The 14,202-nt window shown below is 41.9% G+C and overlaps 1 protein-coding gene across 1 annotated transcript in view; it reads left to right on the plus strand.

Annotated features, from left to right (window-relative positions):
* Positions 1-14,202, plus strand: part of LOC124595899 (fatty acyl-CoA reductase 1-like) — a 237,329-nt gene that overhangs the window by 128,252 nt on the left and 94,875 nt on the right. Inside the window, exon 6 of the mRNA XM_047134807.1 lies at positions 7,574-7,757. Coding sequence (XP_046990763.1) covers positions 7,574-7,757 — 184 coding nt within the window. The remainder of the gene's footprint in view (positions 1-7,573; positions 7,758-14,202) is intronic.

The raw sequence follows: 14,202 nt of genomic DNA on the forward strand, positions 1-14,202 counted from the left end.
CCCTTCTTCTGTGTGAACCAAACCTATAGGAATGCGCGATAAAGCGTCAGCAATTACATTTTTCTGTCCCGGAATGTATTCTACAGTGAAATTATATTCTTGTAGGTATAGTGCCCAGCGTCCCAGTCTCCCATGCGTGATTTTTTTGCTCATAAGAAATTGGAGTGCACGATGGTCAGTGTAAACCCTGGTGATCCTTCCAAATAAGAAATACCTAAATTTTGAGAATGCCCAAACCATCGCGAGTGCTTCGAGTTCTGTCACGGAATCATTTTTTTCACATCGAGAGAGCACCCTGCTCACAAACGAGATTGTTTTCCAAGTTATAATATCATCATTTCCTTCCGTTTGAAACAGTACCGCACCTAATCCTGACAAGGAACTGTCTGTTATTAAACAGAATTATTGTGTCAGGTCGGGATGCACGAGGATGAGAGCCTCTACCAATGCCTTTTTCAATTTATAAAATTCATCCTGTGCCTCTTGATCCCAGACCCACAAAGCGTTCTTCCCTGTTAGTCAACATAGACGGGGTGTACCAAGTACACTAAAATTTATAAATCGCTTATAAAAATTACACAAGCCTAAGAATGCTCGCAACTGTTTTTTATTTGTCGACATTGCACACTCCGCTATCACCGCAATTTTCACCGGATCAGGTTGTATTCCATTTGCTGAGACAATATGGCCTAAGAATTTTATCTTCTCTCGTCCGAACTGTGACTTATCTAAGTTGACTGTTACACCTGCCTTCTCAAAAACATCCAGTAGTCTGTTCTGAACGTCATTATGATCCTCCCACGACTTTTCCGCAATTAATATGTCATCCACGTAAATTGTCACTCGCTGTTTCAAATCATCAGGCAAAATGCTATTTAATCCCCTTATAAAAGCAGCTGATGAGACGTTTAGTCCGAACGGGAGACGCCGGAATTGGAAACAATTTCCATAACACAGGAACGCTGTATATAATATGCAAGATGGGTGTACCACGATTTGCCAAAAACTCGAACGGAGGTCGACAGATGATAGTACCTTTACCCCGTGGAAACGTTGTAAGAGTTCCTCAAGGCTCTCAAGCCTGTCCGTTTCCGACATAATAATTGTGTTTATCTGTCTCGAGTCTAGTACCAAACGAACCGAGTTGTCGCGTTTTGGCACGACAAGCAAGGGTGAGTTGTACGGGCTTACTGCCCGCTCAATTATTCCTTGTTCTAACATCTTGTTTATTTCCTTCTCCACTTGGGCTTTATGCGCCACGGGAATAGGATATGGTCTAACAGAAAAATTCTGATGGTCACGTACTCTGAATTGGTAAGTAAAACCCTTAATCGACCCCGGAGCCTCAGAAAATACCCGTTCATGATTCCTAAGTAGGCAATACAATTTCACCTTTTCCCTGTCCGTGGTTCTGACACCCGCGATGCTCTTTCTCAGAGCATCAACAAAAACAACCTTTCCCCTGCTCACCAGACGTAGAGCACGACTCACTTACATAGTTCACTAGAGTAGCTCTAGTCTGGGTTGCGACTCGGTTTGAGCTTGAAATTTTAGGCAACTGATTTCTGGCTCGACACGTAATATGCATTCATCAAATACTAAATTAATTGCCTGATCCCCAGCTTGAAATGTCATTACTCCTCCACCCATGTCAATTACTGCATGGTGGGCATTCATGAAGTCATTTCCCAAAATCATTGCCACATTCAGCATTGGGAGCAAAAGAAGTTGTACTCAAACTCTCTTCCCTGGAAGGTAAAATTAAGCCGAGTCTGCCTTCAGATTTCTACGCTCTTACCGTAGATTGCGCCCTTCACCTTTATTCCTCGCACTTGAAAAACGGGCCTAGTCCCAGTCCCTTCGCATTTTTGAAATGCTGCCTCGCTCACTATGGAGAAAGGGCTTCCAGTGTCAATGACACACTTAAAACATATTTCGTTTACTGCATCTGTCACGACTGGAATTATTCCCGAAATTTTAGCACTCGTAGTTTCTTGTAACAAATCCTCTCTAATATCTTCCCTCTCTATATACCGTATGCACTCATTTCCCATGTCGCTGATTTGTTCCGATTGGACGCCTTCTACGCTGATCGTTTGTCATTGCCGGTTTTGTTCATTTCCATTTGCTGGATTATGTCTAGGGTTAGCCGGCCGAGTTTCAACATCATGAGGTGCTCCGCCTACAGTCCTATCCCCACCGTGTTCACTGTAGTATCGTTTCTGGTTGCCGTAACTGTTGCGTTCACGATACTGTCCACGTCCTCGACCATTTCCGTTGTTCCACCTGTGTTCGCGACTGGTACCCCAGTTTCTATACGGCCGGTCCCGATTATTGTTCCATTCGCGTCGCGACGACCAGTCACGCCGTTGATTAGTACTACGGCCACGACTGCGATCGCGCTGCTGTGCTCCGTAATAACTTCGTGCCTGATTAGGCGGGAATTCTCCTGTATTGTATTCCAACTCTTGAAGAAGAGTCTTAAATGTTTCCACGTCCTCTTTGCATCGTCCCGCAAGAATGACGTGGCGCAAGTGCATCGGCAATTTGGTGATGCATATCCTAATTAGTTCCGCAGGCCCGTATGTGTCGTATAAAAATTGATCTGCCTGCAGCATGTGGTCGAATAGGTGTGCTGAGCTGCCGAAACCAGACTGGTTCAAATTTGGCAGCATAATTACGCCAAGCTTGATCCTATCTTGTGCCGCTTCCGACCAATAGGCGGACAGAAAGGCTTGTCGAAAATCCCGAGTTGAGTTGCAGTGACGCGCTGCCGACCTCGTGCGAATCGCCGGTTCGCCTTCCAAATAGCCACACATATATTCTATCTTATGTGAATCTGCCCCGTCGGGGGGAAGGCAGAATTCAAATTACTCGAGCCATGCTCGTGGAAGTATTCCTTTTTGCGAATTTCGAAATCTCTCAAACTTTCTCACTGTAAGGAATTGTTTGAAATCAAATCCCCGCATTTCCTCCCGGCGAGGCCCTTCAATGTTTCTATTTTTCTCATGTCTGCCCCTCAAAAAACATTCTTCCCTGTCGTCAAAATCTCCCTCGTGGCCGGAGTCCCTCTCTGCACTGTGTGTATGGCTTCTTTTAGTGCTATTGGCGAGTTCGGAATCACATCCAATGTTGCTTTCCAGATGCCCCACGCGTTCTTGTAATTCGCCTGTTACGGCTTTGTGCAGCCTGTTCACTTCGAAGTGTCCCTTCTGAAATCTAAGAAGCGAACGCACTTCTTCAGTCTCTATGACTGCTGGGGGGGTAGTATTGTTATCGCTCTCCATCACCTTCATCGTGTCTACAATGTCCGCTAATGCCGCCATCTTATCCTGTATTTGTCTGTTGTCCTCCGCCCCAATCTGCTTCAATTGAACTACTTGCTGTTCGAGTGCGTGAATCGTTTGACTGTTGTCTGCTACTGTGTTGCCAACGGACGCGGGACAATGTGTTTCTGCCTCCTGGACCCTCGAGAGTATCTGCTGGTGTTCCCTTTGGCATTCTTCTCTCAGCGCTTGGAAATTCCTAAGTAGCTGTTCCTCGCTCTCTTTGGATTCTGCATCGCTACTCCGCTTGCCCTGTTCTAAGGCTTGCAGACAGTCATCGATTTGTTCAAATGTACGGCAAAATTCTTTCAAAATATCGCTTTTTAATTCATTTTCCAGATTGTTTATTCTTTGTGAGATATCATCGGACACTCTCTGCATCGCCTTGTCGACTTTATTTGTCTGCTGGATTAGTTTTTCGCCTATTTGTTCACCTAGCTCGCGGATCGATTTTTCAGATTTCTGCGTCATTTGTTCACCTAGCACTCGAATAGATTTTTCAGATTTCTGCGTCATTTGTTCGCCTAGCTCTCAGTTCGATTTTTCAGATGATTCTTTTTGTCCTCAGAACGATTTTTCTGATTTCTCTACGTTTTCTTTATTTTGTTGCAACAAGGCTTTCATGAGTTCTGCCAAATCAATTAGGTTAGTAGGAGGCAAATTAATTTCTGGCTCTGCTGTGAGCCCATTCGTCCTGTATTACATTTCGTCTGAAGTATTCCCCATTGCATTTTCGAAACCATCCGACGCATCAATATTCGAAATCAAATTATCCCCTTGGTCCATGTTGCTTAAGTTGTTGGACCGCCTACTTTTAGCTTGGTTACGTGTCTGCATTAGTTCAATTTATACCCGGTACACAACACACTAATCACAATAAATGTATCCCTCAAAAATTGCGACAGTTACACGAAAGGTACCCAACCTAGTACGCACTTCTTCACACGCGAAACAAATTTTTATCTTTGATCGAAGCAGTGCAATTTACAAGCGAGAAAAAAAACACACACATATAAAACACACAAATATAGAAAACAAAAGAACAAGGCAAACAATGCCGTTCAACAACCCCGTGACTCATTTGAAAGTCTGCTCAGAAACAACGCAGAAGTTGTTTGAGTGCTGCAGGGGGGAAAAAATTGAGATTATGCAACGCTCGCAATCTAACATTTCAGAGATTCCAGAGACCAGCGGAATCACAGAACAGGCTCGCCATGTGTAATGTTGTTGCATTATTTTGAGGTGTAAGCGGTGCCGACATTCAAGGCCATAAAAGTTGGTTAAAAGCTGTGAGCTGCCTGGGGAAGTTAACCTTGCATTACTGAGCAACTGTTTCACCAGGTATCCAGTCTAGCTTACCAAATTCCCAACCAGACTAACATTAATTATAATCTTTTAATCGTCATACGATAACTGGTGATATATATATATATATATATATATATATATATATATATATATATATATATATATATATATATAAAGAGAATTTAAATAAAAAGAAATAAATCAGTTTATATTTGGAATTTTATTTTAACATTGATCATTGAAATTTCAGCATATTAAGCTTGATTCATAACTAAACTGGTGCCTTATTTAGGACTGTAAAATGTGAGTCTGTAATCTTACAGAGCACATCAAATATGGAGCCAAGATTGGGAGCCTGCATACAACACTGCATTCATAAAATAACACACGAAGAACGTTGAAACATATGCAAGAGGAAATTAACCACTACCAACCGATTCAATTTTCACCCAAAGAAGTTATGTTCATAGCGCAATCCTGTCCGTCATGTAATTACCACACACTGGTATACTAAATTCATACTAACTCTCTGTGAAACCTTCCCGAAAAGAATAGCTGAAGGCTACTTTGATGATTACACCACATGCTTCACGTGGTCAACTTGGTTTACACAGAGTGTAACTCGACAGTAATTTTGATGATTAAAATAAATTAGATCGAAAAGCAGTTTACAAAAGGAAAACCTCGAACTGGTTACTAACGTCTTACTATTAACCTGATAGGTCAAACAATTGTATAAGCACGTGGTACTGGTCTCACAAAGTACACCCCACGTGGGTTGAACATAAAGAAAAGTAGGTATATTGAAAAATATTGTCAAGACTAGACGTTATAATCTCACGCACATTCGCATTTAAGATTGATGATCTTAGTTAGAGTTACTGATCAACACGTGGTTCCACTTTACTCACAAAGTAGTGACAAAGCAACTACTGGAAGATATTCCGAACTTCACACTCGAAATACACTGCGTTGCAATTTAAGATAACATAAGATATTTTAGAGCTAAACCTGAAATAAAGGCGATTAAATTTTCAGTTAGGCTGAACTTAAGAAATCCACTGTTTGCCGGAGATCTTACAACTTCAGACGCTCGCCGCAGACAGACTGACCTGGGCCACTACCGAGCGTGCTTAACAGATACAAACGGAAGTGACCAGAGAGGCAGCTTCCTATACCAACATGACAAGGGACGGACAGATTATACTAAGAATAGAAACCTCTCTGCTTTTAGAAAGCGTAGCTACCTGTTCTGACGTTGGTCCTACTGTCCTCTTGCAGACAGGCTTGTCTGCTACCATCAAGCATGCAACTAGAAATACATTTGCTCATTCATCCTCTCACACAGAAGGGAAGGGGAATGACAGTATCTTGTCATATACAGTATATAAAAGAAAGCGGATGTAGGTTCCGTATGAGACTGTGTGACATGAATTACATATGTACTGTGTAGTAGTGTGACAGATCGTTCTTGTTTATGTGTAAAAGTAACACGTTTCACTGCTCAGTCTCCTCACAGATAGTTAGAAACACCACAGTAAATTTAGAAGAGGAATTTATGCCGTAAATGACAACAGATTTAAGAAATTAACATGAAAGGAATCCAACAGAGACCTTTCAGTACTTCTTCATCAGAACGGGACTTCTTTCCTGCCATTGCATCTGTGAGTGGTCCAAACATATGTAAATCACTTGGGGCAGGGATTGGTGAGTGTGGTGGATACGGATGACACTCAAAATGCAGGTCTGTGATTGTTGCAGCTGTTGTACGGGCAGTGTGGGGCCTTGCATTGTCATGGTGCAAAAGGACCCTGCTGACAGCAATTCACGTGGCTTTGATATGATTACAGGCCGCAGATGATTTTTATGAGGTCTGTGTATGATGCACTGCTGACAGTGGTCCCTCTTGGCATGTAATGCTCCAAAATGTCGCCTTTTTTCGCCCCAAAAAAGAGTCAGCATAACCTTTCCTGTTGATGGTTCTGTTCGAAACATCTTTGGTTTTGGTGATGAGGAATGGCGCCATTCCTTGCTCGCTCTCTTCGTTTCCGGTTGGTGGAAGTGAACCCAGGTTTCGTCCCCAGTAACGATTCTTGCAAGGAAGCCATCACCTTCTCGTTCAAAGCGCCGAAGAAGTTCTTCACAAGCATCAACACTTCATTCTCTCATTTCAGCTGACGTGGCACCCATCTCGCACACACTTTGTGAAAGTGGGGCACATCATGCACAATGTGGTGTGCTGACCCATGACTAATCTGTCAATGCCGTTCAGTGTCACTTGGCGCTTTTCCATCACAATAGCTTCAACTGCTGCAATGTTCTGTGGAGTCACAACTCGTTTTGCCTTACCTGGACGAGGAGCATCTTCCACTGAAGTCACACCATTTGCGAACTTTGTACTCCATTCGTAGACTTGCTGCTGTGACAAACATGCATCGCCGTACTGAACCTTCATTCGTCGATGAATTTCAATACGTTTCACACCTTCACCACGCAAAAACCGAATAAAAGAACGCATTCTTGCCTGGGGCAAGTCGCAAGTGGGGCGGCCATCTTTATACTGACACTTCGACGGTATGTGCGTATCTGCACTATGCTGCCACCTACAGGACTTTCTGCACGCTGTTTGTATCACGCTTACCAACTTACGGGTTAATGGTGCGAAATTTCGATTTGTTATTACAAATTTAGGGTTTTCATTTGACTCATCCTCGTATTATATGCAGCCAGTACATTTGTGAAACTAAAATAGAAAATCCTGGTAACCTGAAAACTAGTGTGAATAATGTATCGAATCCCAGTTCCATATCATTTCGCCCCCTCCGTTACCCCATCCTTCCCTCGGCGACCACACTATTTCCAGTTCGATCAGCTACAGAGCACTCGCCGCTTAGTGATACGCATTTGTGAGCGAGGCTGAAACTGCTGTGTGCCTACAGTGGTGGCTACGTACCAGGAGCCGGTGGCGCTGTGGGTGGGGAACATGTACGGACCCAGCGCGATGGCTGCCGGCGCAGCACTGGGGGTTCTGCACACCATCCTCGCGGACACGAGCGCGATGGCGGACGCCGTGCCCGCTGACGTGGTCGCCAACGCAACCGTCGCCTGCGCCTGGGACACCTGGTGAGTTCTTCATATGTTGAGGCCGCAATGGCCATGAGCTGCTGAAGGGAATCGATTGCGTGTGTGACTCCTAAGGGACCAAACTGGTGAGGCCATCAGTCAGAATCGATTGCCTTGAAGCACGTGGGCACTACTATTGACATCTACTCCTTGAGTGCAAGGTCGCAAGTTCAGTCTTTAGTAAGTCTCACTCGAAAATACTGTGTTAACAATTTTGATAGGGAAAATATAAACTTTTAATGACTCATCACGTGCATCAGGAGTGACGGTAGAAAAGAATGTGCCGCAGGTACAGACATCAAACTTATATGGTATATATGTAGTAGACTTCATAAAATGAATATCGTCAACACTCAAGACATGTTCAGAACAAAACATTGTCTAGCACCACGAACATCTAATGAAAAATGGCGTGTCACAGTGATCACAAGGGTTCGCACCATCAAGACTGAAGGCGAACTCCTTGGGAGATACAAATCGCGCGGAACGTTCAGCTACGTATCCGCTCCTAAAGAATGCCTACAGAATCATATTGGTGTAACGGGATGATGAAAACTGTTGGAATGTGACGGCATGTAACCGAATGTGAAACAGTCTGTCGTGGAGCCCACCGTGAAACTCGCTATAGTTTAAGGTGTAGCTGCAGATCGTGCCATAATATGTTTTATATTCACGGAAAAACGAACATCCAGAAGCTGAATTTGTCTAGTGGTTTCATATGGTATGGATTGCAATATCACGCAGTGTTCAGGACGGATAATTTGCTCTAAAGGAGTACAATTTTTATGTGCGTACCAGCAACAAAACAAAAGCAACTTATTTTGACCAGCTATTGTCCAAAAGCAGTGCTCAAACCATAGTTGTACTTTTACGCCCATTTTCCCACTCTTGCTTCCTGTGAGTTAAATATTCCCTACTGCCTTTGTAAGATCAGGCGCACGAGAAACAATTCCAGGAGGCACAGCACCTCGCAGAACAATAGCTTTAGAGCCATTACCACCCAGATTAACAGTCGGCATAATTGTATACGAGTGCGTTAAAGACATTGATGTTGCCTTATCTTGATACAACTCTGTTGGTAGCTCTGGTTTTCAGGGTACCTCTCATATGAATGTCCTCTTAAAATCTCAGTTAAAAACATATTCCCTACTGAACAGTGGAATACGTTTGTTTATCTCATGTACGTTTGTTTATCTCATGTACAGATGTCAACTTGATGCTTTGAAATTTCATCGTCATAAGTCTTCCAATTCCGTAGCACTGTTTGAAGTTATGCAACCACCCATTGAAATCACAGTAATCTATGTCGCGCGCAAATTGATGTGCATAACGTAGTAGGTCACCATCATAAAAATCCCGTAAATGGTATCGAGTATCCTTGAAACCTGCAAACACCAGTTTTTGTAGGAAGGGCGCCTAGTCCTGCCTTGTATATCAGCAGTTTTTCTTATGCATTGCCACGAACTTATTCATAATTGTTTTTTTACTACAGTCAGTCCCACAAGAAAGTGTACGCTGTTACCTGTATGAAATAAAAGGCACTATCACAAATATATGATTACACGAAAATACATGTTATTACTAATTGCACATTTACCTAATAGTCAATCCTATCGCTACGCTACGTTTAAAATTATGGTCTACACTTTCTTGTGGAACTGACTGTATGCTACGACAGATCTTCCATGTACATAATTATATTTAGTACCCGTTCCTTGGACAATGATTGTCTTTTACTACGTTTCACTGGAGACGGTATTTGTGGCCCCCTGTGCAGCAAGGATGATAAATTACATGCGTCGACAACTCTTTCAGTATCACTTTAAATTGCTAAAAGTGCATTACCATCATTGTGGTCCTCATGTACGTTGTCTTCACAGTCGAGCGTATACGACACTGCACATTCCTCTGGCACATCTTGCAGAAAAGCTAACATTTCATCTGTCACGTCTCCCTCACTCTACAAATTTCTGGGTTCCTTTCTGACAAAGTATCAGCTTCGGTAACTGATGCTGTAGATATAATGCAATGTTTGCCTTTTTTACGGTTGTCATTGCTCTGCTTTCTATCAAGATCACTAGCACTGTGGCTCTGTTGTTGACTTAGTCGTCGACTGAGTAGTTCAGCTATGATCGGTAGCCTCATGATGCGATCACCACTGCGTACCCCCCAGTCTCGTCCCCTGTTGCCATTAGCAGCCAATATTGTGGTGAGCAAAATGTATGAGACAGGCGAAATACCCTCAGACTTCAAGAAGAATATAATAATTCCAATCCCAAAGAAATCAGGCGTTGACAAATGTGAAAATTACTGAACTATCAGTTTAATAAGTCACGGCTGCAAAATACTAACGCGAATTCTTTACAGACGAATGGAAAAACTGGTAGAAGATCAGTTTGGATTCCGTAGAAATGTTGGAACACGTGAGGCAATACTGACCCTACAACTTATCTTAGAAGAAAGATTAAGGAAAGGCAAACCTAAATTTCTAGCATTTGTAGACTTAGAGAAAGCTTTTGACAATGTTGACTGGAATACTCTCTTTCAAATTCTAAAGGTGGCACGGATAAGATAAAGGGATCGATTGCCTATTTACAATTTGTACAGAAACCAGATGGCAGTTATAAGAGTCGAGATACATGAAAGGGAAGCAGTGGTTGGGAAGGGAGTGAGACAGGGTTGCAGCCTCTCCCCGATGTTATTCAATCTGTATATTGAGCAAGCAGTAAAGGAAACAAAAGGAAAATTTGGAGTAGGTTTTACAGTCCAGGGAGAAGATATCAAAACGTTGAGGTTCGCCGATGACATTGTAATTCTGTCAGAGACAGCAAAGGAATTGGAAGAGCAGTTGAACAGAATGGACAGTGTCTTGAAAGGAGGATATAACATCAACTAAAGTAAAACGAGGATAATGGAATGTAGTCGAATTAAGTCGGGCGATGCTGAGGGAATTAGATTGGGAAATGAGACACTTAAAATAGTAAAGGAGTTTTGCTATTTGGGGAGCAAAATAACTGATAATGGTCAAAGTAGAGCGGATATAAAATGTAGACTGGCAATGGCAAGGAAAGCGTTTCTGAAGAAGAGAAATTTGTTAGCATCGAGTATAGATTTAAGTGTCAGGAAGTCGTTTGTGAAAGTATTTGTATGGAGTGTAGCCATGTATGGAAGTGAAACATGGACAATAAATAGTTTGGACCAAAAGAGAATAGAAGCTTTCAAAATGTGGTGTTACAGAAAAATGTTGAAGATTAGGTGGGTAGATCAGATTACTAATGAGGAGGTACTGAATGGAATTGGGGAGAAGAGAAGTTTGTGGCACAACTTCACTAGAAGGAGGGATCGGTTGGTAGGACATGTTCTGAGGCATCAAGGGATCACCAATTTAGTATTGGAACGCAGAGTGGAGGGTAAAAATCGTAGAGGGAGACCAAGAGATGAATACACTAAGCAGTTTCAGAGGAATGTAGGCTGCAGTAGATACTGGGAGATGAGGAAGCTTGCACAGTATAGAGCAGCATGGAGAGCTGCATCAAACCAGTCTCAGGACTGAAGACCACAACAACAACAACATTATGGTTGCGTGATAGACAACACGTGGGGCGTCGTATGCCGTAGATATCATTCGCCTCTTGCGACTTCACACTCTAGCGGTCGCTTTTGAGACATGTTTCTGTGATACGAAGAGATTATTCCGTCTAATACCGTGTCCAATACCCTTTGGCGTCTACAGCTGCTTTAATCTAACTTTTTCTGAATGAAATTGTTGTGAAAAGACCAGAATTTTTATTGCCTCCATGCTGTTCATTCATTGCCATTGTTGGCAGGTTAACTTGCGATTGGTAAACATGCCGAAATTAAAAACCTGTTCTAATTATTTCTATCTCGGTGATGCGTGATTAACAGTGACGAGGGAGTAAAATGACGCACACAGATAGTTCACAAAAGGCAGGAATAGCACAAAGATGATCTTTTGGATGTTGTTGTCCACCTTACTTTCTGATTTACCATCTTGTGGAAATAGGCCTAACTCGACAAAATCTACAAGTAGGTCAATAACAACCCTAATACGTGGGTGTTTAATGAGAAAAAAAATTATTTATTATGTAAAAAAATGAATGGATGAGAATGGGGAAGAAATGGCTTTAAATATTTTTGTTATTTACTCTTTCTGTACGAACTTTGTTGTAGAACCCCTTTTTTTTACGTGTGGTAATAAACATTCATTTAGACAGAATTAAGCACATTTAAAATTTCGTAAACTTTAGCAACCCTCTCATGCTGATAAATTCAAACTAACTGATTAATAACATTTATGACTTTGAAAATTATTTAAATTAATTTTTTTTACGTATTTCGGCCTTGGCATATATTTTCTAGATGCAGTTGGTTTTTAAATATTGACTGAATTCTTTCCCGGCGTTAGCTATGGAACACAAGACTGTCTCTGTTAGCATAAAATGGTTAAATATTGCCAAGCCGACCTGAACGTTTAATTATCATTGACAAAACACACTTCACTACACGTTTAAGTTATTTGCTTTAGAAATTGAAAGAACCAACAGATTAACAACATCAACGTTAATTATCCGCCTATGAATGCACAAATGTAAAACCAGTAATAAATTCAGTCAGCCTCAGGATCGCTGTAAAAGAAAAATATTTCGTAATTCACTGCTAATTTTACCTGCTCCCGATTTACGGGCTTGGTTAATTTTATAGTGGAACAATTTTTTAAATGTGCCGCCGCTGCAAATCGTTCGGTCGCGGCACAGCCCAGCAACACCAACGATAATCGCTAAAAGAGCTGAAAATTCTTTAAAGAAATATTATAGATGACATGGGCAAGCTAATTTACATTAGTAATACACAATTTTGATAAATTATAATGTATTTAGGCCACAACAATGATTAAAATTACACACCTTTATAATTTCTCCTCTAATGGCGGCTAAAGATAGATACAGACAAAAGAAGTCTACTCAGTCATATAATGCTACGTAACAGGTTCCTCCCTCTCTCAGCTCTCGAGGAAGACGACAAAGAACGCACACCATGCAGTGCTTTTTATATTATTGCTGACCATTAACATCTCTTTGTAATCCTACAACATTATTCTCCTCTGTGGCTATATTTTACATTTTTTTCATCGCAGATATTAACATATTTCGTAATCACATTATGCGTATAGAAATATTACAATCATAAATACATCGAGAATATTATTACAGAAAATTTTACAATAATAACTAACGTCCTTTATACAAAATTAAATAATACTTTTTGTTAAACAATTACAGTACGTACGAATTGCTTCATAGCGGCGTACATAGTACAATTAAATGTCATTTAATTTTATTAATAGTGTGCGTGCTGCCAGGGAACGTTACAGGTGTAAAGGATTTAATGAGAGAAAGGTAAATGCGTAGATGGTAAAAGCGATATGGAGATGTGGATAAAGAAGATAAACACGTTCACCTGTTTGTAACTTCACTGAGTGAGGTGAAATGGAATTATAAATGTGTGCAGCACATGCGAAGTGTGATATAAAATAGTGGAACTGTCGTGCCTGAAGTTCGAAATATTACGTAGGGTATGAAATAAAATAATGACATGCTGATGATGTCACATATGTCCAGAAACATTGGTTCGTAAGGAAACTAAGCTGAATTTGTGTTTTGCAGAAATAGGTGGAATACGCTCGTACAGTATTAGTTCGCTGTCGTAGTCTTCAAAGGGTCGCTTATCCTGACCAGAGGTGCCATCCTGGAGCGGAAGTACTTTCGTCACAGGCTGACGTTATTTCTAGCACCTCTCTTCAGCTGCACAGACTGTACGGTTGCCACACGTCATTCTGTGACGCTACTCCCGAGGTACATGATTATGACCATGTCTTAGATGTGATGGTTAAAATGGCTCTGAGCACTATGGAACTTAACAGCTGTGGTCATCAGTCCCCTAGAACGTAGAACTACTTAAACCTAACTAACCTAAGGACATCACACACATCCATGCCCGAGGCAGGATTCGAACCTGCGACCTCAGCACTCGCGCGGTGCCGGACTGGGCGAGAAGAACCGCTCGGCTACAGCGGCCAGCTTAGATGTGATGACTGCATAGTACAGTTCTTGACGTCAGTCACATGTGGTGTACATTTTAAATAAATGTAGTAGAGGATTCAGATTCTGTCTGTAGCAATTCGCTCACTTTCTGTCACGCGGATATTTGTAACATCAGCCTCACTCCCTCCATCCTAACCCTCCCCCAGGCGGCAGGTCATAAATAACTCGCCACAGAACCTCGAGGCCTCTACCTATTCGACACGAAATGAGCGCTCCAAAGAAGTGGCACTATCTGATGGAAAATATAATGAGAGACAGACCCCCAAGTATAAGAGGAGACTGACGGTATTGTGTCGTCCGAACAGGAGCAGTAACAGTAGAAT

The sequence above is a fragment of the Schistocerca americana genome, chromosome 2, assembly GCF_021461395.2.
Source record: "Schistocerca americana isolate TAMUIC-IGC-003095 chromosome 2, iqSchAmer2.1, whole genome shotgun sequence".
Taxonomy (NCBI): domain Eukaryota; kingdom Metazoa; phylum Arthropoda; class Insecta; order Orthoptera; family Acrididae; genus Schistocerca; species Schistocerca americana.